Source organism: Danio rerio, chromosome 10, assembly GCF_049306965.1.
Source record: "Danio rerio strain Tuebingen ecotype United States chromosome 10, GRCz12tu, whole genome shotgun sequence".
NCBI lineage: Eukaryota > Metazoa > Chordata > Actinopteri > Cypriniformes > Danionidae > Danio > Danio rerio.
Window position 1 is genome coordinate 18,842,203 of NC_133185.1, and position 23,619 is coordinate 18,865,821.

At 36.3% G+C, this 23,619-nt stretch overlaps 1 protein-coding gene across 2 annotated transcripts; it reads left to right on the forward strand.

The window, feature by feature from the left end:
* The first annotated feature begins 649 nt into the window (after positions 1-649).
* Positions 650-22,273, forward strand: isoc1 (isochorismatase domain containing 1). Of its 2 annotated transcripts, XM_073914055.1 has the most exons (6): positions 650-930; positions 3,538-3,657; positions 10,655-10,858; positions 12,777-12,893; positions 15,687-15,827; positions 21,230-22,273. In XM_073914055.1, exons 1-6 carry the CDS (start codon positions 667-669, stop codon positions 21,449-21,451), a joined length of 1,068 nt encoding a protein of 355 aa, XP_073770156.1. In that variant the 5' UTR covers positions 650-666; the 3' UTR covers positions 21,452-22,273.
* Positions 22,274-23,619: the final 1,346 nt, after the last annotated feature.

Genomic DNA, 23,619 nt, shown 5'->3' on the forward strand with positions numbered 1-23,619 from the left:
CAGTCACTTTATAGTTAAAACATATTTAGTTAACAAAATGAAAATACTTATTTTCTCCTCCGGACAATCTATCTTCGTCAGCTGTTCTTTGTGTACCACATGTTTTTTATTTATTTATCAATTTTTAATGTTAAGATCAAGCAGGAAGCAGATTAATGTATAAGGGTGACTTTGAAGAGATCATCTGTTTCAATCTTTCAATCCATAACCGTGGAAGTTCGAATCATTTCGGCGAATCGGTTTGTTTGAACTGTTAAATTCATTGGGCCATTAAAACGATTCAGTTGGATATAACCATCGCGTTTTATGTACGTTAAATACAGTTTATTTAAACTTCTAACATGCAGCCACATTACAGGTTTGCATTAACCTAATTTCGTGCCAACGTCATGGGTTCAGTTTACAGGAAATGCACTTATAAACGGATAAAATGCAGATGGCGTAGATATATGATGATCTGTGGATTTTTAGTTTGTATCTTTAGTATGAGTAATTTAGTGCCTTTAGCATGTTTAGCGTTATGCTAAATGAACACTTAAAAATAAACAGGTAATCAGAATAAATGTGTGAGCTCGGTTTAGTTCAGGTAGAAACATTAAAGAACCGATTCTTAAGAACGATTCACTTGTGAGTCGGACATTATTCATACGAGAGCTCGGAAGCATCATGGCGGACACACACAGCAACAATAATCATGTCCCGGTTTTGTTCTCCTTTTCTGTATTCTCTCGGGCCTCGTCTGTGCCTGTGGGCTCTGGATATGAAGTGCTTATCCAGAAGTTTCTTTCCATTTACGGATCTCAAATCGACGTTCATCGTAAACTGGTACTTCAGTATTTCTCGGAGGAATGGGGTCAGTACATTGATTTGCCGAAAGGATTCACGGTTTCAGAAAAATGTCGGCTGAGATTAGTGCCTCTGCAAATGGATGTAAGCTCATATTTCACATACTTTCGTTAATTTAGCATTCTGCTGTTTTATGACAGTCATGTAGAATGTAAAACTGTTGCGCTTATCTGCGGAAATGAGGCTCAAACTTTTGTTGAATGAGCTTGAGGTTCTATGAAGACACTGTTAAACTGCATGCTGTGTTTGTTTTGTTTATCATATTTATGCAGGGACCGCGGTCTTAGCGTACGTGTAAAATGCTACTAACGTTAACGTTAGTTGGTTATTACAATTAAAGTAACGGTCTGCATCTGTTGCTAATTAACTGAACTGTAATTTCGTTTAATTTCATATTATATTCCATTTCTCTACTGAAAAATCCAATTTAAACCAGCCTAGGATGGTTGGCTGGTTTTAGCTGGTCGACCAGCCTGGTTTTAGAGGGGTTTTGGCCACTTCCAGGTTGGTTTCCAGCTATTTCCAGGTTGGCTTTAGCTGGTCAGGCTGGGAGATGACCAGCTAAAACCAGCTTGACCAGCCTAGCCAGGCTGGGAGCCCAGCCAAAACCAGCTATGTCCAGCTTAAACCAGGATGGTCAAGCTGGTTTTAGATGGTTTTAGCTGGTCACTTTCCAGTCTGACCAGCTAAGATCAGGCTGGAAATGACTGGAAACCAGCCTGGAAGTAGCCAAAACCCCTCTAAAACCAGGCTGGTCGACCAGCTAACCATCCTAGGCTGGTTTAAGCTGGATTTTTTAGCAAGGTTGTATACATGAATGTTATCGAATTGGACTTTTCTCAGATAGACTTACATATTTTTTGTTTAAAACTGCATTCATGTATTATTATTATTTTATTTTTGTTTTTTCGTGCTTTCATATAAAGTATATAAACATGCTTTTTTATAAAGTATAATATAATAAATTACAGGGCTCATTAATAAGGACTGCCGGATGGGGCCAGCGTACAAGACGCTCGGGACAGTAGACAGGATTGTTACTGGCCCAGTCTGTGCTGCCTTGTCATAAAAGTTAAATTTGCCTGTGACTATTTGTCAATTATTGCTTTTAAATAGTCTTAGAAACAAGTAACTGTTAGTGCTTTTAAACCTTTAAATGCTACCTTCTCTGTGATGTCGTAAACACCATATTGCTTTTTGGTTCCTCTTATCTGATTTCATGTTGATAGCATGTCGTTTTTTTAACCTGGTAAAATCCAGTACAGTGAGGTGATGGGAACATCAAATTATAAGGCTAAAAGAATGTCTTAAAAGCAGACATTTACTTGGGTACAGCGCGACGATTTGCTCATTATACATTTATTAACATTTTTAAAATATTCAAATTCTTGAACACATTTCGACACACTATTTAAAACAGGGGTTCTCAACTTGTTTGGCCATGGGACCCACATTTTAACATGGTCATCAAGCCGCGACCCAAATTTTTAGGAACTATAATACAATTTTAGGAATTATAATTATTTGTATTCATTTGTTAACATACACAAGTAGTTACAGATAAATCATAAGAAAATCACAAAGACTTACAAATAAACAATAATTTGTTGCTGTCATTTAACAAAATGTATCAAATTATAGAAATATTACAAAGTAAAAATGACAAATACTGTAAACAGTCAGGGTAAGGAAAGGTTCTGTTACCATGAACTAAACTGAACTGTTAATAAAAACATGCTGTCTGGTTTTTAAATGTCGTCTTAATTTAAAAGGTTTCATACTCTCTTGTGAGAGCACCTTGCTACTTATGACACACTTAGGCTTTAAGTCTTTTTTGTCGTCAATACATGTAAATCCAAACTTTACATATTCAGGGTCGTACTTGCGCTTCGACATATTTGTTGCTATAATTAAATGAAATTTCACATGTCAAACAGTAGGGTTATCGCGCATGCATTTCAAAATAAAAGTCAAAATAAGTTAAAAATGAAACTTTTGTTGTTTTTTTGACCCCACACGCCGCGAGCCACTGAAAATGTTACCGGGTCATGACCCACCAGTTGAGAAACACTGATTTAAAACGTGTTTTCCGCAAGAAGTGATTTTATATAAACATATAAAACTTATTAAATTAAAGTCACTACTATAAAAATGAATAACTTTTATGATTACATATACAATACAATGTTCTTTCGTTAATCATTATAGGACATCAGTCTTAAAAAAATGACCTATCCTTGGTAAATACAGTAGAATAAGTGATCAAACTAAATTGTATTATATATTTTAAATTCTTGAAATAGCCTTGAAATTAATTAGCGTTTTGGTGATGCATCTTAGCATTTAAATTTTTTTTTTATTTTTTATTCAATGCCTGAAGAGATTTTTAGGTGTTTGAGCTATTGTGACACTGAATAATGTGTGTGTGTGTGTATATAGATGAAAGTAGGGTCTAGAATTGTGGTTGGATAATTCCGAATGACCTTGTGATGAACTGACCTTGATCCTGTCATCTGGAAAGATCAGAATTTAGATGTATTACTGAAAAAAATGTGATTACACTAGTGATTTTATTGCTGTTAGTGTGGCTTGTGTTTTAACCTTAAAGCATGTCAGTGCTGACAGACACCAGATTTTACTTCCGTATTTTATTTATTTGTTGTGTGAAATATGCCTGGTTCTTTACCACAGATCACGACACTGGGAAACCTCTCACCGGCCACATCGGTTTTCTTTTGCTGTGATATGCAAGAGAGATTCAGACCTGCAATCAAATACTTTGGTGACATCATCAGTGTTGGCCAGAGGCTGGTAAATTTTCTGATTCTTCAAATGAAAGCATGATTCTTTAAGTCAGGTTGGAAATTAGTCTTGGTGTGCTGAACCATAGCTTTATTTCTAGAAGACTGCAGTTCATGTAGACCAGTAGTAGAGCTGCACAATTAATCTAAAAAAGATCGCAATCTCGATTCGGCCCCCGAGACCAAGGGTTTTCAAACTGTGGGTCGCAAAGTGAACAAAGGTGGGTCGCGCAACGTCACATAGCTGCAGCTGTATTTACATTGCGGTGAATCAAAACCAGTACGATTGACGGCAATAACTCAAAAACCTCTTAACCTAAAAATATCTAAAGTGTGTTTCCTACAAAAAGACAAAGCTGGTTATGTTTCACAGCTGTCTTTTTCTTTTTCTTTTTGCTCGACATTACGAGCACAGCTCTGTTTGAGCCCTCGCAATCTGCTTTTAGCCGGTAGAGCTCACGCTGAGTGGAGCTCTCAGTAAGGGACCGTCGGAAAAGTGCTTCCTTTTTTCGTTTTATTTTTAAACACTACTAATTTTATCTTAACTGAGCACAAACAGTTACTAAAGTAGTCGAATGCTTCATTATAGATCTGTGCATTCTTACAGTAACACCTCTGTTATCAAACAAAACACAATGAGAGATTCATTTGCTGCTCTTCACTAAATAACTATAGTAACTTTAATCAGATTTCATCAATAGATTTTATAGCTTTATTTATTTTTCTGTATAGGCCATTGATTTTAATAGGCTTAACCTTTTATTTTATTGTCAATATTTTCTAATGTTTGCTATGTATTCTATCATTTGAAGCTATTTGTTGTCCCATATTTTTTACATCCCAGCATTGACAGATTGCTAATCAATAAATAGCTATAGTGCTATCTGTTAGTTTTAACGTCACTTAATGTTATGAAAGGGCATAGATGTTATGGAAAATAGTAATAGTAACGTAACTACCCCCGTCAGTCCTTCCTCAAGCAAATGTATAAATATTAGATCTATTCAGCTATACTGTTAATTGCACTGGCATATTTATCTGATGTTTTCCCAGCTTGTAGTAGTCGATCAAAAAGCTATTTAGTTTCTTATGACTTTACACTAGCAGTGGAATTTACTGCAAAGTGACGGGGCTTGATCGTAATCCAGGGGCTTGATTAAAGGTTGATCATATTCTCTTCTAAAAAAAGGAGAGTATCTTTTTCAACAAAAAAAGATCACAGTTACAGCCAGAATCCCACAAAAAGCACTTTGAGCCTCATTTTGTGCATATCAAATCGCAAAATCCAAAAAGCCACACACCATATATTTTTGACTACTTTGAATGGATACATTTTTTTTACCCATTTTTCCAAATTAAAATATCGTGGTGGGTCTTGAGATTGAATTACTTGCCTAGGTAGGTCTCGGAATAAAAAAGTTTGGGAATCTCTGCCCTAGACGATCTTAATCCAGCATTTCTACAATTCTGCCAATTATATTTTCAAGTTCAGGAGAGAAGCAAAGGCGGCTGCATGAGTCTTTTCATTGTTTCACACACGTTGCTCAGCGACATGGACACCTCCAAATGATGTTAAAAGAGTCACATACTGTATTTATAAGGTATAATTCACCCAAAAATGTCATTCTTGTCTTTATATAATGATGTATTCGCGGCCGGGAAATCACACAAGACGTGAGCTGCTGACTGTGCCGGCGCGCCTTACTTAATGATAGACTTGCACGCGTCTACTTTAGTGTACAGAACCTGCATAGGCTGTGAGTAACAGGTAATAAAGTTGTAAATAATATTCAGTTGCTGTTGATTTTACTAGTGAATAAAATTGTCTAATAATGTTCTCAATGACAGATTGCAAGCATATATCTCAAACATAATTCAACATCAGAATTATTATAAGTAGAATATAATTATGTAAAACCAGTAGACCTACACATAATATTAATATTGTTGTTTTACCATATGTTTAAGAAAAAACAATAATCTCATATTAAGCTTTATTTTACATCTACAGAATTGTGAGAGTATCATGATCTTGATTTTAAGCAAAAAAAGATTTATATTCAGTGTAATCCAAGACAAATTTAGACAAATGACATCACAGTATGTTTTGTGTGTATTTGATTAATGACGACCAGGAGTGTTGCTAGACATAAAGCTCTACTGGGGCACAGCTGCTATATATATATAAATAACAAAAATTAATCCTAAATGTAACTGAAAAACTAAGACACAACTGGAGTGATGCTAAGATAATTTAAGATATCTTTTGCATGAATATTAACGTCATTAAAATAAAATTTTATAAACAACTTTATGGAAGACAAAAAAGATGTTTTATAGAATTATGTTCGTCCTGTTGTGTGTCGTCTTGGAAATAAAGGGACTAAGCCGAAAAGAAAACAAATAAATGTTGTCGTAGACCTGGCTCATGCCTGAGAATTAGGTTTATTAAGTCTTACCTCCCTCACTCATCATCCTTCCTTTTTGCTTCATACAGGGAGCCATACTTAATCTAAATAAGATCACCATCATATTATTTAAATTTTGTTTTGTCAACTTGCAAAAGTCACTGCGTACCGACACCTCCACATACAAGACTGTTACACCAGTTTCACAATGCATAAGCGGCGCATGAGCAGCGCGGTTAGTTTTCCAGCGTGCATGTTCGCATCCAGCAATTACACCGAGAGCAGAACAGCACGTCAGTGACAAGCAGGAGTGGTGCGTGAGGCATGCGGTTATGGTGTTTTCTGTGCACATGCTCAGTTTGTTTTTTGATTAAACTGCATAGCTTTTATCAGCGTTGGTTCATTTGCACATAGAGAATAATGTCTTAATTTTGAAATTACCACTCTTAATAAATACACTTTGCATATAAAGTAAATCACATCTCAAAGCATTTACTGGGGCACTGGCGATTTTTACTGTGGCACATGCCCTAGTAAATGGGGTCTAGCGCCGCCCCTGATGACGACCCACAGAAACAGAGTGTCCGCAGGGTCTTAAAAAGTATTAGAAGTTGATAAAGCAATTATGAGAAAATGAAGGCCCTTAAAAGTTTTTAATAGGTCTTAATTGCTTACGTTTTGTTCAAGCATTGCAAGTGTTTGACTTTAAAAAAGTATAAATATATTTATTTTCCTCCTTATATTAACAACGGCATGCTCGATCCACGTAATTGGTTCGGGCCGGAGCATGTCCATCCAAGCTCCTCCGTCCGGGTGATGTCATGTAATTTGCGACAAACAAAGGAAGGTGATCTGACGCTCTCCACATATATTGAAACCATAGAGTGAAACAGACGGCAAAATGCGAAAATATACGTTTGCGTACTCCTTGTTGAAAAAAGACGAGTTTGAACAGCGGCTTAAGCCTGTCGCTGAAAACAACTGCATAATTTATTCATTCAAGCTTTGATTCCTCCGAGCTTATCTGAGTTCCGTTGCATGGTTGTGCTACATTGATTTATTTAATTAGCTTACAACTGGTGGTGGATGAGTTGATTCCCTCCTAATGTGTAAAGCGCTTTGAGTGTCTAGAAAAGCACTATATAAATGTAATGACTTACTATTATTATCATTATGATTATTATTATTATTACTAACTGTTTATAAAACAACTTTTTAGTAAGTTAAAGGTTTGATACTGGTTAGAACTTGAAGTGGCGATGAGGTGTTAAAATATTATGAGAACGTCTTTAAAAAGTCCTAAAAAGGTATTCAAATTACCTTTAGGATTCCTGCATATATCCTGAAAAAGTCTTGTATCTTTAAAAAACAAAATCTGCAAAAATAAAATAATCTGCAAAATCTCAAAAATAATTGAGTGTTGTGACATGTTTCATTCATAGGGGATGCTAGAGGGCGCCCTTATGCAAACATTCCATATCTGCATTACAAAAGTAAAAACATCAACTATCCCTGTAGCTGAAGAAAAAGAACATAGAAATTGATAAACTGAGAAAACATGAAGATTATGAACGAATGACTTTGCCAAATTATGGTTTGTGTCCTTCAAGCCGTTTTGTCTATTTTTATGACTAATAAATAATAGTGCATTCACTCCAGACAAAAGCATTAAGCACAAGGGATTTCCATTAGGCATGGGACGACAACCGTTTTCTAGGTATAGCGCAGTTTGGAAAAGTCAGGGTTTTAAGATTTTCTGCTATAGCGTTCCTAAGGTATGTGTAAGATTTTTTATTTTATGATTTTTTTCTTTGTTTTTTCTCCAGTAGAAAAGATATCTAAAGATGCCGTTTTAAAATGTAAAGAAATCTGTGTTTTCAAAACTAATGAAGACAGCAGAAGTCAATGATTTATTTCAATTATTGGTCCCACTTTATATTAAGTGTCGCTTATATCTGTGAACTTGCATGGTAATTAGATGTGTATGTAGTATGTAACTACAGTGTATGTACACACTGTTACATAGTATTTTTTGTGTAATACTGTTGTAGCTACAACACTTACACTGAATAGTATGTGTACGTTCAAATGTGTAACAGAATATTAGTAACAACACTAAGAAAAAGTATACATTCATAACATGAATTACAGAAGTGCATTGTGTAACAACAATGTGTACTTCCAGGTGTTTTCCCACTCCCACAACTGTTTGCATACCATGTACTACTGAACACAGTATTAGAATAAAAATGGCAGAACTAACGCTGCATTAGAATGTTTCACGTTGTGATACCAGTGTAATTTCAGGGTAAATTCTCAAGAACTGTCCACTCAATATAAATTGTAAAATGGTCACAAATTACTGTGTAATGTATTGACCTTATTCTCCGCAGACGAGCGGGCGCTGCCATTTGAATCTTTTTGGCACGAGACATCCGGTCTCATTCACTTCCATTAATTTTTAGACATTAAAAACTGCTCGTTTCGCTGTTTGATGTTGCAAACTGATATTTCCATGTTATATTAATCTACTTGGTCTGTATAGTCATGCAAACATTTGTTTGTAGAGCAAGTAGTTTGACCGTTTTTTGCCGTTTATTATTCCTTGTCATTTCTCCCATAGGCAACTTTAACGGAAGTTCTAAGACAATCGCGAAAACAGGCGCACTTCCGCATTTTAGAATAAGGTCAATAAAACCTAAGTCTTTGTGCAACTATTTAACAACAGCAAACTTCTGCAAAAAAAGTATAAGTGTATATAGAAATATACAAATGCCTTATGCTTATATGTTGTTTTAAGGTGAATTCTAGAATCACATCAGTAATTCACATTAAAAAGGGTAGTTTATCAAAGATTGTGTTTTTAATGTCCTGGTACACATTTGAACTTATTCAGTGTGTTGTTATTCAGTGCATTTGAACATACACATACTATTCAGTGTAAGTGTTGTAGTTAATACAGTAATACACAAGTAAATACTATGTACCAGTGTTTACATACACTGTAGTTACATACTACTTACACATCTAGTTATCATGTAAGTTCACAGGTAAAAGCGACAATATAAAGAGGGACTGAATTATTTAACCTGACATAATTACTGTTACAAATATTATAAATGTTTCCCAAATTAAAATACATTGTGTTCAAAGTGGAAAAACGTTGTTGTTTTTTTTACCCAGATATTTGAAAAGAATATATTTTAGAGCAGTTATCACAATATCGTGAAACTGATAGACATCCTGTGGCACAGTTTGTGCAAATGATGCAGCGTAAATGGTGTGATTTGAGTGAATGATATTGTGTGAGTTGAGTGTATGATGAGCATAATGTGTCATTTGAGTGAATCGCTGGAGTTCAAAAATCTGAACTTTGCCTAAAATTTGCACCACGTTAACCAATCAGGAGCTTGCTGTAGTAGTGGCCTTCATCCAGTCAGCAGTAAAATCCAAATCAGTTTGCAATGAAACTGAAGTGTATTCACATCTGTTGTGAAGTGAATTTCACGAGCAAATGAAGCAAGTAAACTGTGTCTAATTCTTTGCAAATTGCATGATTTACTCGCGCAAAGCACGTCGGTTGTAAACACCCCATAAGTTGGAATCTACACATGCAGAAATCCACACATTTTTAGCCCATCATTGAATCTATTTATTTACTCATGTAAATCTATATTTATTCAGTTTTTTAATTATTTTAGCTGATATTATTGACTAATATAAAAATGTTCATTTTAATTATTTACAATACAGTTTGTAAAGTAATGTCTTCTCTCTTTTAGGAGATGTATTATATGTATAACTTGCTTTGCTTACCAAATAAGTGGATATAACTGGTTTTGCATTGTAAACATTAAATAAAAGCTAAAAACTGATTATTTTTCATGTAATATATTTATTTTTTAGTTATGATACTGTAACGGAGGCCAGCTAGTGAGTGCTGTGCAGGTAAACCTCACTCCTCTGACCTCTATAGGTGCTCTAGCGATAGATGCTAGAGGCCATGGTCTGTAGACTCCTTGTTAGAGTAACTGACTCTCATGTGGAAGATTGCCAGTTCGATCCCAGCTCGGAGCGGGTTGGGTGGTGTAGGACCGGTGGGGTTACAATACGCCCAAAATCATTTTGCATAATTCTGCAGATTTTTTTTGCAAAAATCTCAGCAGAAGTAGCAAGAAATGTCAGCAGATCCTGTCTGGTCCTACCCATGAGGTATATTTGTAATGTAATGCAAAGTGACCTCCCCTTTATCACTGTATACCCTTTGTCACTCAAATGATGTTATGAAGTGAATTTAGAGTGAACATCAGTAAATCACTATTCGTAAATAGGCTCATACATGCAAAACTTCACATTCTTACATTTATTTATTGGAAAGATCAGTTATTGACTTCATCATTAGGAAGGGAAGTCTGATTGTTATCACGGGTAGAATTTCTTTTTCATTATTACTCCAACATATATACAAATTAAAGAAGAGTAATCTAATACAAAAGAAAACCAAATCCAAGACAGACAACAACAGCCCATTACTAGTTTCACATTTGCTGCAATAATTGGATTCATTTTAATTATCATTTTGTGTTTGTGTTGGCACAGCTTCAGGGGGCTCGTATTCTGGGTATTCCTGTGGTGGTGTCTGAGCAGTACCCTAAAGGTTTGGGCAGCACAGTGCAGGAAATGGATCTGACTGGAGCAAAATTAGTTTTCCCCAAAACAAAGTTTTCCATGGTGATACCAGAGCTGGAGGCTGCGCTGGCTGAAATTCCTGGAGTCCGCAGTGTTGTGCTCTTTGGAGTTGAGGTCAGTTCTAGAATTACAGTCAATAGTTCATTAATTGTCAACGGCTACTAAATCAGTGGTCATTTATGAATGGATGTCTTTATCAATCATTTGAGATGCATGTAGATGACTTGCAAAACATACAGATGCAAGTAAAAAAATGAAAGAAATAGTTCACCGAAAAATTCTGCCATCATTTACTCACCCTTCACCCTTGTTTCAATCCAGTTTGAGTTTTTTTTTGTTCTGTTAAACATTCATTACAAATACTATGGAAGTCAATGGTGACAGGTTTTCAACATTGTCCAAAATATCTTCTTTCTTGTTTATTAAACCAAAGAGGCTCTAACAGGTTAGGAACAAATCGAGGATGAGTAAATGATGGCAGAATGTTCATTTTTGGGTGGACTATTCCTTTAAAGGGTGCCAGCAAGAGATTAACAAAAAACTCTCCATTACTATGCTTTGAAACAGAATGAAGCATTTGTTTACTGCCTGGGTTAAATTTTTATTAATTTGAGGTAAGTAAATACAAAGATGACCAGTTTGGGCTCCCCACATTCCCACATTTCCCTTAAAATGCATCACATTGTATACAGATTTGGGGGAAAAATAGCATATTATTACATGGCTCTCTGGAATACTTGATTCTGATTGGTCAGTCGTGACGTTCCAAGGTGCAGTATGTTATTCTGAGATAACAACCACTGAATAACACTAGGGCGTCACAGTGGCGCAGTGGGTTGCACGATCTTCTCACAGCAAGAAGGTCGCTGGTTCGAGCCCCGGTTAGGTCAGTTGGCATTTCTGTGTGGAGTTTTCATGAACTCCCGGTGTTCGCTTGGGTTTGCAATGAGTGCTCCTGTTTTACCCCCAGTCCAAAGAAATGCGCTATAGGTTAATTGAATAAGCTAAAGTGGCCATAGTGTATGCATGGAATAGAGTGTGCATGGGTGTTTCCCAGTACTGGGTTGCAGCTGGGAGGACATCCACTGTGTAAAACATATGCTGGAAAAAGTTGCAGTACATTGCCCTGATTAATAAAGTGACTAAGCCTGTAAGGACTGTAAGAGTGAGCACAATCCAGTCATGTTTCTATTCCTTTCAAGCTACAAATATTTGAAATTACATATAAACTATGTAATTACATATAAGCTATGATCACAAACTGAGCACTTTTTCACTGATTGTTCACTGATTTTCACTGATGTTTTCGTCCGTCTTTTGGAGATTTAGTCATTGGTGATGACGTTATAGAAGGTTAGTGTTGTTATTATATTTGATGTCGGATTAATATTAATATAATCCCCTTTCTGGCTGTTCTTTCTATGAATTAATTATGTAGAAGCACTGTCCATGCGTGTTTCTTCGTCAGTTAGTAACACTATATTTTATTGCTTAACAATTAATCTTTTAGGCTAAGAAAAGGGAAATCCCAGTTTAAATAGTTATTCTTCGATTATTTAAAAAATTCACCTCTCATGCTGTGCATGAACTAAGCTGTTGAATAGTCAGCTTATGAGGTGGCTAGGCTAGCCTAGCTTTAATTTTGATTACATTTTTTTCTAATCGGTTGCATATTATGTTGTGAATATACCCCTGTAATGCAATTGTTTGGCTTTCTCATCTTACCTGCTCACCTAAAACGACTCATCTGTCTCATGCTCTCCACTCCTCCATAACCACCACAGCATCTGCTCAGGATCTGCTTAATCCTGGTTCAGGATCGTGGCCACCTCGGGATAAGGAAAAACAGACTAACATAAGCGTAGATGCCTTTTGATTTATAGTGTCTTTTGGGAGGTGTTCCCAGCTCTGGTTGCCCTAAAGAAATGAGAATAGTCTCATGACATTTATGAATTCCTTTCTGCTAAGAAGTGATTTGTTTATTAAACTTTGCTGAAGACAGAAGATAAAACTAACAGGAGTGTTTTTGTAGACTCACGTGTGCATTCAGCAAACAGCTCTGGATCTCATTGGAAGAGGCTTTGAAGTGCACATTGTTGCTGATGCCACATCCTCCAGAAGCATGATGGACAGAATGTTTGCTCTAGAGGTAAGACGGATGTTCACTTTTTATAAAGAAAAACTATGTTATGGAATAAATATTTGACTTAATAGAGCCTGACCAACTGCAAATACACACATGCAAAATAATCATATTTCAGTTATCAAAAAGAAATAAACGTAGGTTTTAAATACCAAAACACTCTAAACACTCACTTCCACATCAAATTATTAAAATAAATGTCAATGTACCGAATGTGTGGGTTGTATTTCTGCAAATGTATTACTGTCCTTTGACTCCAGAAAAATTGCACTGAACACACTTTTCTCTATGTTACGATCTAGGCGCAAAGTCTAAAGTACATTGGGCAAACGCATTAAGGTTGTGTCCGAATCCACTTTTGCTATTTTAAGGATGGAAAAATATGCTCTGCGCCATGGCTAACAGGGTTGTGCCTGGTCTAACAGGGTTGTGCTTGTTCTCTTAATGATTTATAGATGTGTTTTGAGCATAATGTGCATTAAACCAATCAGAGTCTCATCTCCCATTCCCTTTTAAGGGTCACGAAACACCAAAACACATTTTTTGAGCTGTTGACAGTCGTATATGTGTCCCACACTGCTAAAAACACTATTAGGACACCTATATTTCACTAAAAAGTGTAAATTGGTTGTTTTTGCGGTTTGAAACAAATTTTTTGAAGCTGCGTCACGGCCATGACATAATAGCATTGTATTCCAGCGTGCATACTGGACGTCTGTGCCAGAGTGTGTCTTATTACGTCTTATTACAGTGTGATGCATTAATGCATGAGTAAGGCTTGGTTCAAACCAATCAGCGCGCTCTATTGTGCAACTTCATTAATATTCATTAGTCACAGTGTTTAGACGACAGAGACACCACGTTGTATTGGCAAAACAAGCGTGAAGTGTTTCTTTTATTGTTTGCTGCAGTTAAGTTTCGTTTTCATTTTCTCTCTGTGAGAGCTCAGCTGGAGTCACGTGTGGATTAAGCGACGCTCGACAACAATAACTTGCGTGTTTAAGGAGGAACATTGTTTACCTGAGAGCTGTTCTCATCTGCAAACGCTGAGATCCGGATTCGCTTGTAGTCTTCTCTTAATAAAGACGCGGCTCTAGTTGCTGGTGATTGTCCTGAATCTACAGATTTGGTAAGTGACCAACCAGCACTCTTTGTTTATTCAGTTTGTTCGTATAGAACTAAGTTAACTATTGCACCGAGTGTAAACATGTTAGCACCACAACCAAACTTTAACCTCGTGTAGGGTTTTTACCGCATTTTGTGACCGGAATAACACACGCGACTTTCTGACACTACCTGCTGTGTGCATCTAAGTTTCCGGGAAATGCGGAGGGTTTTTTTCTCTCATTCGCCGTGCGGTATCAAACATTGCATGAAAAATACACGCTTAGAGCAGTTCCTCGAATCAAATATCTTGTTTGTCGCGAGGGGCATGAATGAATTCCCTGAAGGAAAGAGCCTAACTGCAGTTAAAGTCCACCATTTAATAATTTGGCAAATAATTCGACTACAGAACTTACATGTAGGTTAAACACCATCACTTTCTCCTTAGTGTGTCTGTGTATTTTGACTCTGAAACTCGCGCGTGCTCGAATAGACACTCCCACACCCTCCCACTTTAGTTCCTCCGACACTCCCCCATAAACAGAGCTGGACACGCCCACTTTTCTGACTTTTTCCAAAGTAAAGGTGTGAAAACACCCTGCTGAAACGAGGGGGTTTCATGGCCCTTTAAGAGTCAGTTGCGTCACGCCATAGTGCATTTGCTATTTACATGGCTGACTTTGAAAGTTAAAACCAAATCCTTTACTAGCGTGAAAACAGTTAAACAGACCATCTGCAACACGAGAATATAGAACGAGCCCTCTCCATTCGGCCTCTTTACTTTCTCATTACTTTTACTCTAATCTTTTACTTTCGAGGAAACAGTGTTATACGCTCTCCACTGAAGACATCCATTAGCCGACATGAATAATTTAAGTTGTTAAGCGCAAAGATTTGTTTCAAAACTATTTCTAAATTCAGTTCTAATTTCCACCAAACGAATAAATGAACAATAATAATGTAGTGTGGTTAAAAAACTGATTTCTATCCAAACACACATCCTATACCCCATATTGTCCAAAATCAGACAGATGGACAAATCAAAACTTGTTTTTATTAAAACAAATATAAAAATGCAAATAATAAATACTACTACTACTAATAATAACATTATACAAAAGCAAATTTTCATTCATAAACTGAAAAAAAGCCTCCCTAAGATGTACATCTGGTGTGTATTAAGCAATGTTGTTTACTAGCAATTATAGCACAAAATAAATTTGAATGAACATCAGAATGTTGAAAGAAGCAAAGCAGCATAACTACATTTATGAAAAAACCTCAGTAGCTGTGGAGATGAGCATTTGATGAACAGATTTATTATCGCTTTACTTAACCATTTGTCTTCATGATTTATGGTAATTTGCATTAAAGCTGTCATAAAAACAAGCTAATTTTTCATGTAAATCTAATTATTTCATTTCAAAGATGTGTATGAAAATATATGCACAATTTAAATGCATTATTCAACTAGTTGTCTATTTGAGTACTGTTTCTTATTATTAAATGGATTAATCAATTATTAATAATTTATTGTTGGTTTCAGTTTTAGCCTAAGTAGTTTAATTCCAGTTTTAGAGCATGACAAATCTACACTCATACATATGTTACTTGTATGTTGTAAACTCAAGCAGACATAACATAGTCTGACTGGGTAATGAAGTCTGCGAATGCTAACATTTCTTTCTGCTTTAGCGGCTGGCGCGCACTGGAATCATCATCACCACCAGTGAGTCTGTTCTGCTGCAGCTCGTGGCTGATAAAGAGCATCCAAAGTTTAAAGAGATCCAGAACATCATTAAAGTCAGCGCTCCAGAATCAGGCCTGCTGTCCAAGGTCTAATCACAGTCAAAACAAAAACACTTTCGAAAATGTCCCCCCACAATAAAATGATTGAAATGCTCACCAGCATGTGTTAGTATTAAAAATGATACAACGCTTCAATTACATATGCACTTATTTATGTTTGTTTTAAGTCTTAGAATCCAAAATGTATTTTTTGATGTCTATACTTACTGAGCAAATTATATGACCAAGAAGCATTTCCTTGTGTCTACATCCAAAAGTACAATCAATTCCACTAAATAATACAGCATGTTACACTCTAAATACATGCTCTGAATGTATAGATTCTAGTCAGTGCAGTGATACAGATTAGAGAATAGCTACAACCCTATCAAACACAGCTGATCCCAAATAATATTGGTGTTCAAAAGAGTCATGAACACCTTCGTTAGTTGAATCAGCTGTGTTTGATCAGGGTTGGAGCCAGAGATGGGAAGTAACGAAATACAAATACTTAGTTACTGTACTTCTGGTATCAGTACTTACAGTAACTCCACTGCTTTTTTTTTCTGACAACTTTTTACTCTCACTCTTACAGGCTCATTACTTTAGTTTTACTGTGTTTTGTGGGGCAATCTATAATATTTATTATTATTGCACAATCTGAACACCTTTTTGATTCAATCATTTTTTTTTTTTGTCATTGTGCGCCTGCGTGCTCAGCGCGTGGCTTTTTCGACCTCTCTTCAGGCGGACGGCAAGAATGGCGAACTTTGATAAGAGAGAGGAAATCTGTGATGTAAACATGACTGATTTTATGTTTATACCAGGGCCCGGTTTTTTAAAAGGTTTAATCCGGATAAAATTAATCTGGACTAGTAATTATTTTTTTATGAATCGTGATCATATAATCAAGCTTACTTTTTGAGCCAGTTTTTCAAAGCAACATTGGATTGGATTAGTCTGATCTGTTCAGGAACTTTTCAAGATCACTAAATCTGGATAACCAGATCTTATCAGGATAGGAAATCACAATGTAGAATTTAAAGAGCAACAAGTAGAATAGTCAGTGTGGGGTCAATATAACTTTATTAGCCCCCCTGAATTATTCACCCCCCTGTTTATTTTTTTTCCCCAGTGCAGATTTTTTCAACACGTTTCTAAACATAATTTTTAATAACTCATCTCTAATAACTGATTTATTTTATCTTTGCCATGATGACATTAAATAATATTTGACTAGATATTTTTTTAAGACATTCTTCTATACAGCTTAAAGTGACAATTAAAGGCTTAACTAGTTAATTAAGTTATCTAGGCAGGTTAGGGTAATAAGGCAAGTTATTGTAAAAAGATGATTTGTTCTGTAGACTATCGGGAAAAAATTGCTTGTAGGGGCTAATAATTTTGACCTTAAAATTGTTATAAATTAATTAAAGGCTGCTTTTATTCTAGCTTAAATAAAACAAATAAGACTCACCAGAAGAAAAAATATTATCAGACATACTGTGAAACTTTTCTTGCTCTGTTAAACATAATTTGGGAAATATTAAAAAAAAAAAAAAAAAAGTCAAAGGGGGGCTAATAATTCTGACTTCAACTGTATATCAATAAGTGACGGAATAAAATGTATTGTTTTTGGTCAATTTTGACAGCAGTTTGGGGGATTATTTTATTAGGTCAAACTCTTCCTACTTTGTTGTAGGCCTATACTGAAAGACTGAACACGTTAAAGCCTACCTAATTACTGTAGCCTGACGGATGAACAAATACAATTAAACCTTATGAATAAATAGGACATCTTGTAAGATACTGCATGATCCAAATATAGTATTATTTGATCATTTTTTTTAAAGTTTTCATTACATTTTAGACACACTGAATCCACCCTTCTAATGGGATCAGTTTAATCCAGTTTTTTTTATTCAAAGTGATCTAATCCTATTATGTAATCCGTTTTTTCCTTTGAAAAACACCATTTTCAAGATTTGATCCAATCCATTATCCAAAATCCTAGTGGATTACTTTTGAAAAACCGGGCCTAGGTAATAAGATGCATTTTGATCATTCGGATCACAGGTAAATGAGACGCACAAAATATTTCAATGGGATATTTGTCCAAAGCCCATTATTAACACTGAAATGATGTCTATCTTACATGTCATCTTAGCTGTCATGTTTAACACTAAATTTATAATTATTTTAATGATTTGTTTGTTCCAAATGCTGAAATTTTAAGTATAACGTTATTATTTTTTATTAGAGATTACATTAAATTAAAACCAAAATGTCCAATTGGTGGAGCCAAATCTTTATCTGTCACTAAATTGTTTTTTTCAGATTCATTTAAAATGGCTCATTTATAAATTAATAGAATATTTCTGGATAACCTCATTTATTAAGTGCTTCTTCAATGGTTATGCATTTAATCTTTGATTTTAATAGTAACAACATAAGAGATTTAAATAAAGTCTATATTGTTCTGGATACTGTACAGGGAAAGCCACTTTAGTTTTACATTAGGTTATTTTAGGCTACTGTATATGTAGTATGGCAGCTATTGTGCGTAACAGGTGTAAAGTTATGTTTTGTGTCCAGGTAATGATATAATATTGTAGATTGATGTTGGTTGACTAGTTTGCAGCTAACAATTGGCCACAAAATCTTTACCGAAAAATGAGAAATGCGCGTAATTTTGTATAGATGTATACATGATGTGCAGTGTGGTTACCACTTTAAAACTAAAACAGGTGAATACTTTATATTTAAGTACTCATTTCAGGCCGTACTTATTTACTTTTACTTTAGTACAAAAGTGTTGTCAGTACTTCAACTTTTACCAGAGTCGTTTTAAACATGAGTAGCTGTACTTCTACTTGAGTAAAGGATGTGTGTACTTTTGCCATCTCTGGTTGGAGCAAACTGTGCAGAGCTGCGGCTCTCCAGGAACTGAGTTTGAGAGCTATGGATTAGAGGCTTTCAACAATGTTTACTTTAGCTTTAATTTTAGCTGAGGCTTTTGAGCCCATAGAATAGATAATTGCTAATGTTTTTTTGTTTAATAAGCGATGGGTTTTTGTCTGACTCAGTAGCTGTATTTTTCACAAGTATGGTTGAACATCAAACTACCTCTCATCTAAATCATGCTGATTACAGGTACATCTTCGCCAGGTTACTGAAATCAATTGTTTTTTGTTTGAATGTTCATACACTCCCTGCAGACATTTAGCTAAAAGTTGCAGCTTCTTCAGTGCAAGCAGAATGTTATTTATTATTTCTACTGTCATTATTATTAAGACGTACTGTCACAGATTCATTTTAAAGAACATCAGGGGCCTGTACCATGATGGTGGCTGAACAAACTCAGGGTTAGGTTTAAAGGTGCAGTAGGTGATTGTCTTCAGAAACATTTTTTGTTGTGCTGGTTGAAAGTCTCTTCACAGTCCAATAGTAATGATTACAGTTAAATGTGTTTATATGTATTTTTATATTCTTGGTAAAGCATAAAACAAAAAAAATTTCATCCAATTAAAAATTGTCAGACCGACATCTCTCATAATTCCGATAAGCAGCTCAGACTGTCTGTCAGTGAGTGTAGATTCGTACTTCTGCACATCTGTTCACGCAGATCCGTCATTCGCGCGTGCCCGTCTGCTTAAGCAGCCGCTCGGTCATGAGACAGACCGGGAGAAATCAAATGCTGAATTAAAACTTTTAAACTCCTGAATCAATATTGGAGTTACTTAAGCACGCTGGAGGAAGAACAACACCATGGCTGGAGTATTACTGTTAGACAGGTAATGTTCTGTTTTAAAACTATTTTAGTCAGGCTAAGCTTATGTTCGATTGTGTTGTGTTATGAATGACTTATATGCACAAAAGTGTTGTTCAGCCACTGAAATCTCCCGGTGAAAGATTGATGTGATTATTTTCAGTTTCATAAGGTCCTTTTACAGCATCGATAATGTAGATTTATATTTAGTTTAACAACAAAACATCAGTAAATAGCGCTATTCCGCCTAACCTGCTTTACTGAGCTGAAGTTGCTTTTATATTCACATTGGGTCATTTTTGAACAATGACAGCCTTCCTATACTGTTTACCGCTAAAATGAATATTCGCTCTGAAATAGCATGTAAGTGGAGAGGGTGCTCGCTGCAGAGCCATTTGAGCAGAGCTGAGCTCCAGCGAGGGGGAGCATGAGCTCTCGCTCCTCCTCCTGTAAGCTGTTTTAATGCGTACACCAACCCCACCCCTAACCCTACCCCCAGTGACATCACTCGTAGAAGAAGTGCAAAAAAGGTGGAGCTCAAGCTCCCCCTCGCTGGAGCTCAGCTCGCCCAAATGGCTCTGCAGCGAGCACCACTTGTGTAAGTGTGGCTATGTAATAAATGTAATTCCTGCACGGCGCTGGCACTAAGTAATTGGCGAATGACATGAACTAGTGGGTTGTCTGTCCGCTGTTGTGACGGGGTGGGATTTCGGGGTGTGTGGCTTTGAATCACAATCCCTCCCCGCCGTCCAAAGATAATATGCTAAGCGGTTTGCATTTTGGCAGATCACCTACTGCACCTTTAAGTTAACAAAACCAAACTAGTAAGATCGGGATGTGCTGCTGATCATCAACTTTTTCAGTTAACTCAGGCTTTGATACTGAATTTATGAGCACATGCATAATCATCTACCTTAAAACATGAAGATACTCTGATTGACTTCGCACAAGAGTACTGGCACAATACACAGGCAAGGATTAAAGGGTTTAAAAATGCTATGAATTTAAGTGAAGATGTCAAGTTTGCATAGTTAATAGGGTATATGCCGAAGCATGCTAATAGGACTTTTAATTTGCCAGTAACCTGGGATAAGTGCTCCGGGCGAACTGTATGCCAATGTACAATCGGCGCATTTATGGGCTGTTTTCTTTAAAATCAGCCACTAGCTGAGTGATATCCGATATAAAGTGGGTCTCAGATTGTACAAGAAGCACTGCATTAAATTACATTTTCCCCACCATGTCTTTATATTATAAGCATTTATTTTACCCCAGTATATTCAATGGAGTTTCTGCGCTAGCCTGCAGATTCTGACAGGCGCGTGTGAGTAAGTGGCTTTTTGTCTCGCTTGAGCAACTAAATGAATGCCAAAGTTTATTTAACTGATTTTATTTGAATTACATTACAATGTCAATGCAAAAGGAACCGTATAAAATGGAAAAAAGTTCATAATAACAGGTCACCAGAAGTTTATCAGTATGGGAAAAACACTAGCTCGGCATATACCCTATAATGTGTACTATGCAGGGACTCAGATCTATGGTCATATGCCATTTTTAAAGCTTTATATACTGATAAATAAATAATCTTTTTAATTGCAGCTATATATAAAAATGTGTACATTTATCGTTTAGATCTGACGACTGTGTTTCACTAAACAGAGACTTTTCATTTGAACAGGAGGAGTGGCTTTATGGGCTATCTGCACATGGACTTTCAATTTACAGTCAGGCAGCTCGAGGGCTTCTGGTGACCTGTCTTTCCATTATAAAATTGTCATGTTTAAGATCGGATTTCTTTACATATCAGCGATCTTCACTGCCTGTTAGATATGAAATGGGTCTCAGATTAGACAGGAAGCACTGCATTAAATTCCATTCCCCCGCCATGTCTTTAAAATAGGACAGTTTATTTTACACCAGTCTTTCATCTCATTTAACACTTGAACAACTAAATTAACAACTTAAGTCTGTTTAACTGAATATATTGTAATTACATTACAACATGCTGTAAAAGCAACCTTGTGGAATTGAAAATAGTCACATTAAGCTTTCACTGGAAGTTTATCATTGGTTTAGAGCCCATTGCTTACAGTTTATTGGTTTGCGATCTTTAAAGCAGAACATAACCTGTCCCAGAGGAGGTTAACAGTGTAGCCTAAGACATCATGGCAACAAAGAACGATCAAACCAACCCTAAGCTACCTTTATGGTACCCAAAATCCAGAATGTAAACTAAAACTGAACTGGCTAGCCAGCTAATCTGGTACAGGCCCTAGGTACATCCCAAAATGGACATGTTTGTGTTGAGACTATGTGTAAGCATACGTTTTACCCCATTGTTTGAATTTATTAACTATATAACCCAATCAACCCTAGATTCTACAAACTGCACTAACCCTTTAAAGTTAGATGGGTTATTTATTTCCATACTTGCATTTTACACTTTTATTTATTGGTGTGTCTTCTGTGTCTGTGTGTGTGTGTGTGGTTTTTTTTTTTGTGTGTGTGTGTGTGTGTTGAAATCCGCATACATTTGTTGTGTCCATGAATATTGGAGGAATATGTATTTGGTGCCTCTTAATGAACTGTCGCTACCGATTGTATTTAGTGCTTATTTTTTGTTGTTGTATTGAATTAGCAAAATTATTTTGTGTACCTTTGTGTGCAGTTTTTTTTTGTATTTGCTCTATATCTGAGATGAATAAATGTTTATTTGAACAAAGCCTTGTAACATAAAAGCCTTGTGATTATAAAAGGCTATACAAACTACTGGAAAATGTTTCCAAATACGTTTTCATCTAATTATGGTATACCGTATAATTGAAGGGTGGTTCATTCCGCTGTGGCCATCCTTAATGAATAAAGGAAAATTAATGAACGTGTATTTGAACTTTCCCCTACTAAATTGAGTTATGTCGTTATTGCACCCCCTGTTGGTGGATTAACAAAACGTTTTCATTTTCATTACCTGAGGCCTTTAGAGGATGCTGGGCAGGGCCGGAGTGGGACTCCTTTTCAGCCCGGGAGTTTCAAGCATTAGACCGGCCCACCTCAGTTCACGACTGACTATATTAAAATAAGGTCATTCCCAATTCAGTTTCTAATTACACTATCACGTCTTTTTCAAGAAAACAGCTGCTTTAGAACTTCAAATGTTCAACAGCCTTACAGTTTTATATGTCTTAACAATAAAACTTAAAGAAAAAAAAAATTACTAAGGTGAGGTTTGTACACGGATCGACGACGTCATAACGCAACATGCTAACCACTGGACCACAATGGTGCTAATACACTTGAGTGGCCGGAATTATAGTTACATGATCATTACCCTGCAGGTTGCATTCTGCTCATGGGGCTGCGAGACAATATGATGAATAAAAAGAGTGAGGCTATGGACTGCTGAGAGTGCAAGCAGCTAGAAACACCGGCCCTCGCGGTCAAAAAACAGACCGGCCCACCGGGAACTCTCCCGGTCCTCCCGATTGGCCAATCCGGGCCTGATGCTGGGGGTTTAGAAAACACTTGTAGAGAGAAATTCGTTTATAGGGTATCCACTAGTCAATAATACAAACAAAAATAGATAATTTTTTTAATTTTATAATTCAACTTTTTGGCAACGCAGTTGCGCAGTAGGTAGTGCTGTCGCCTCACAGCAAGAAGGTCGCTGGTTTGATCCTCAGCTCAGTTGGCATTTCTGTGTGGAGTTTGCATGTTCTTCCTGCGTTTGCGTGGGTTTCCTCCGGGTGCTCCGGTTTCTACCACAGTCCAAAGACATGCGGTACAGGTGAATTGGGTAGGCTAAATTGTCCGTAGGGTATAAGTGTGTGTGTGAAGGTGTGTGTGGATGTATCCCAGAGATGGGTTGCGGCTGGAAGAGCATCCGCTGCGTAAAAAATGGCAGCGATGAAGAGTATATAAATATTGCATAAGCTTACCACCATATAAATATTTCACTGCTGATTCTGCAAGCTTCCTGAATTAGCAGTCAATATGATGTTGTTTTTCACTGAAAACATTCTGGAACGCATCTTAATGGAGTTTTTTTGGGGTTTTTTTTTTTTATGTTTT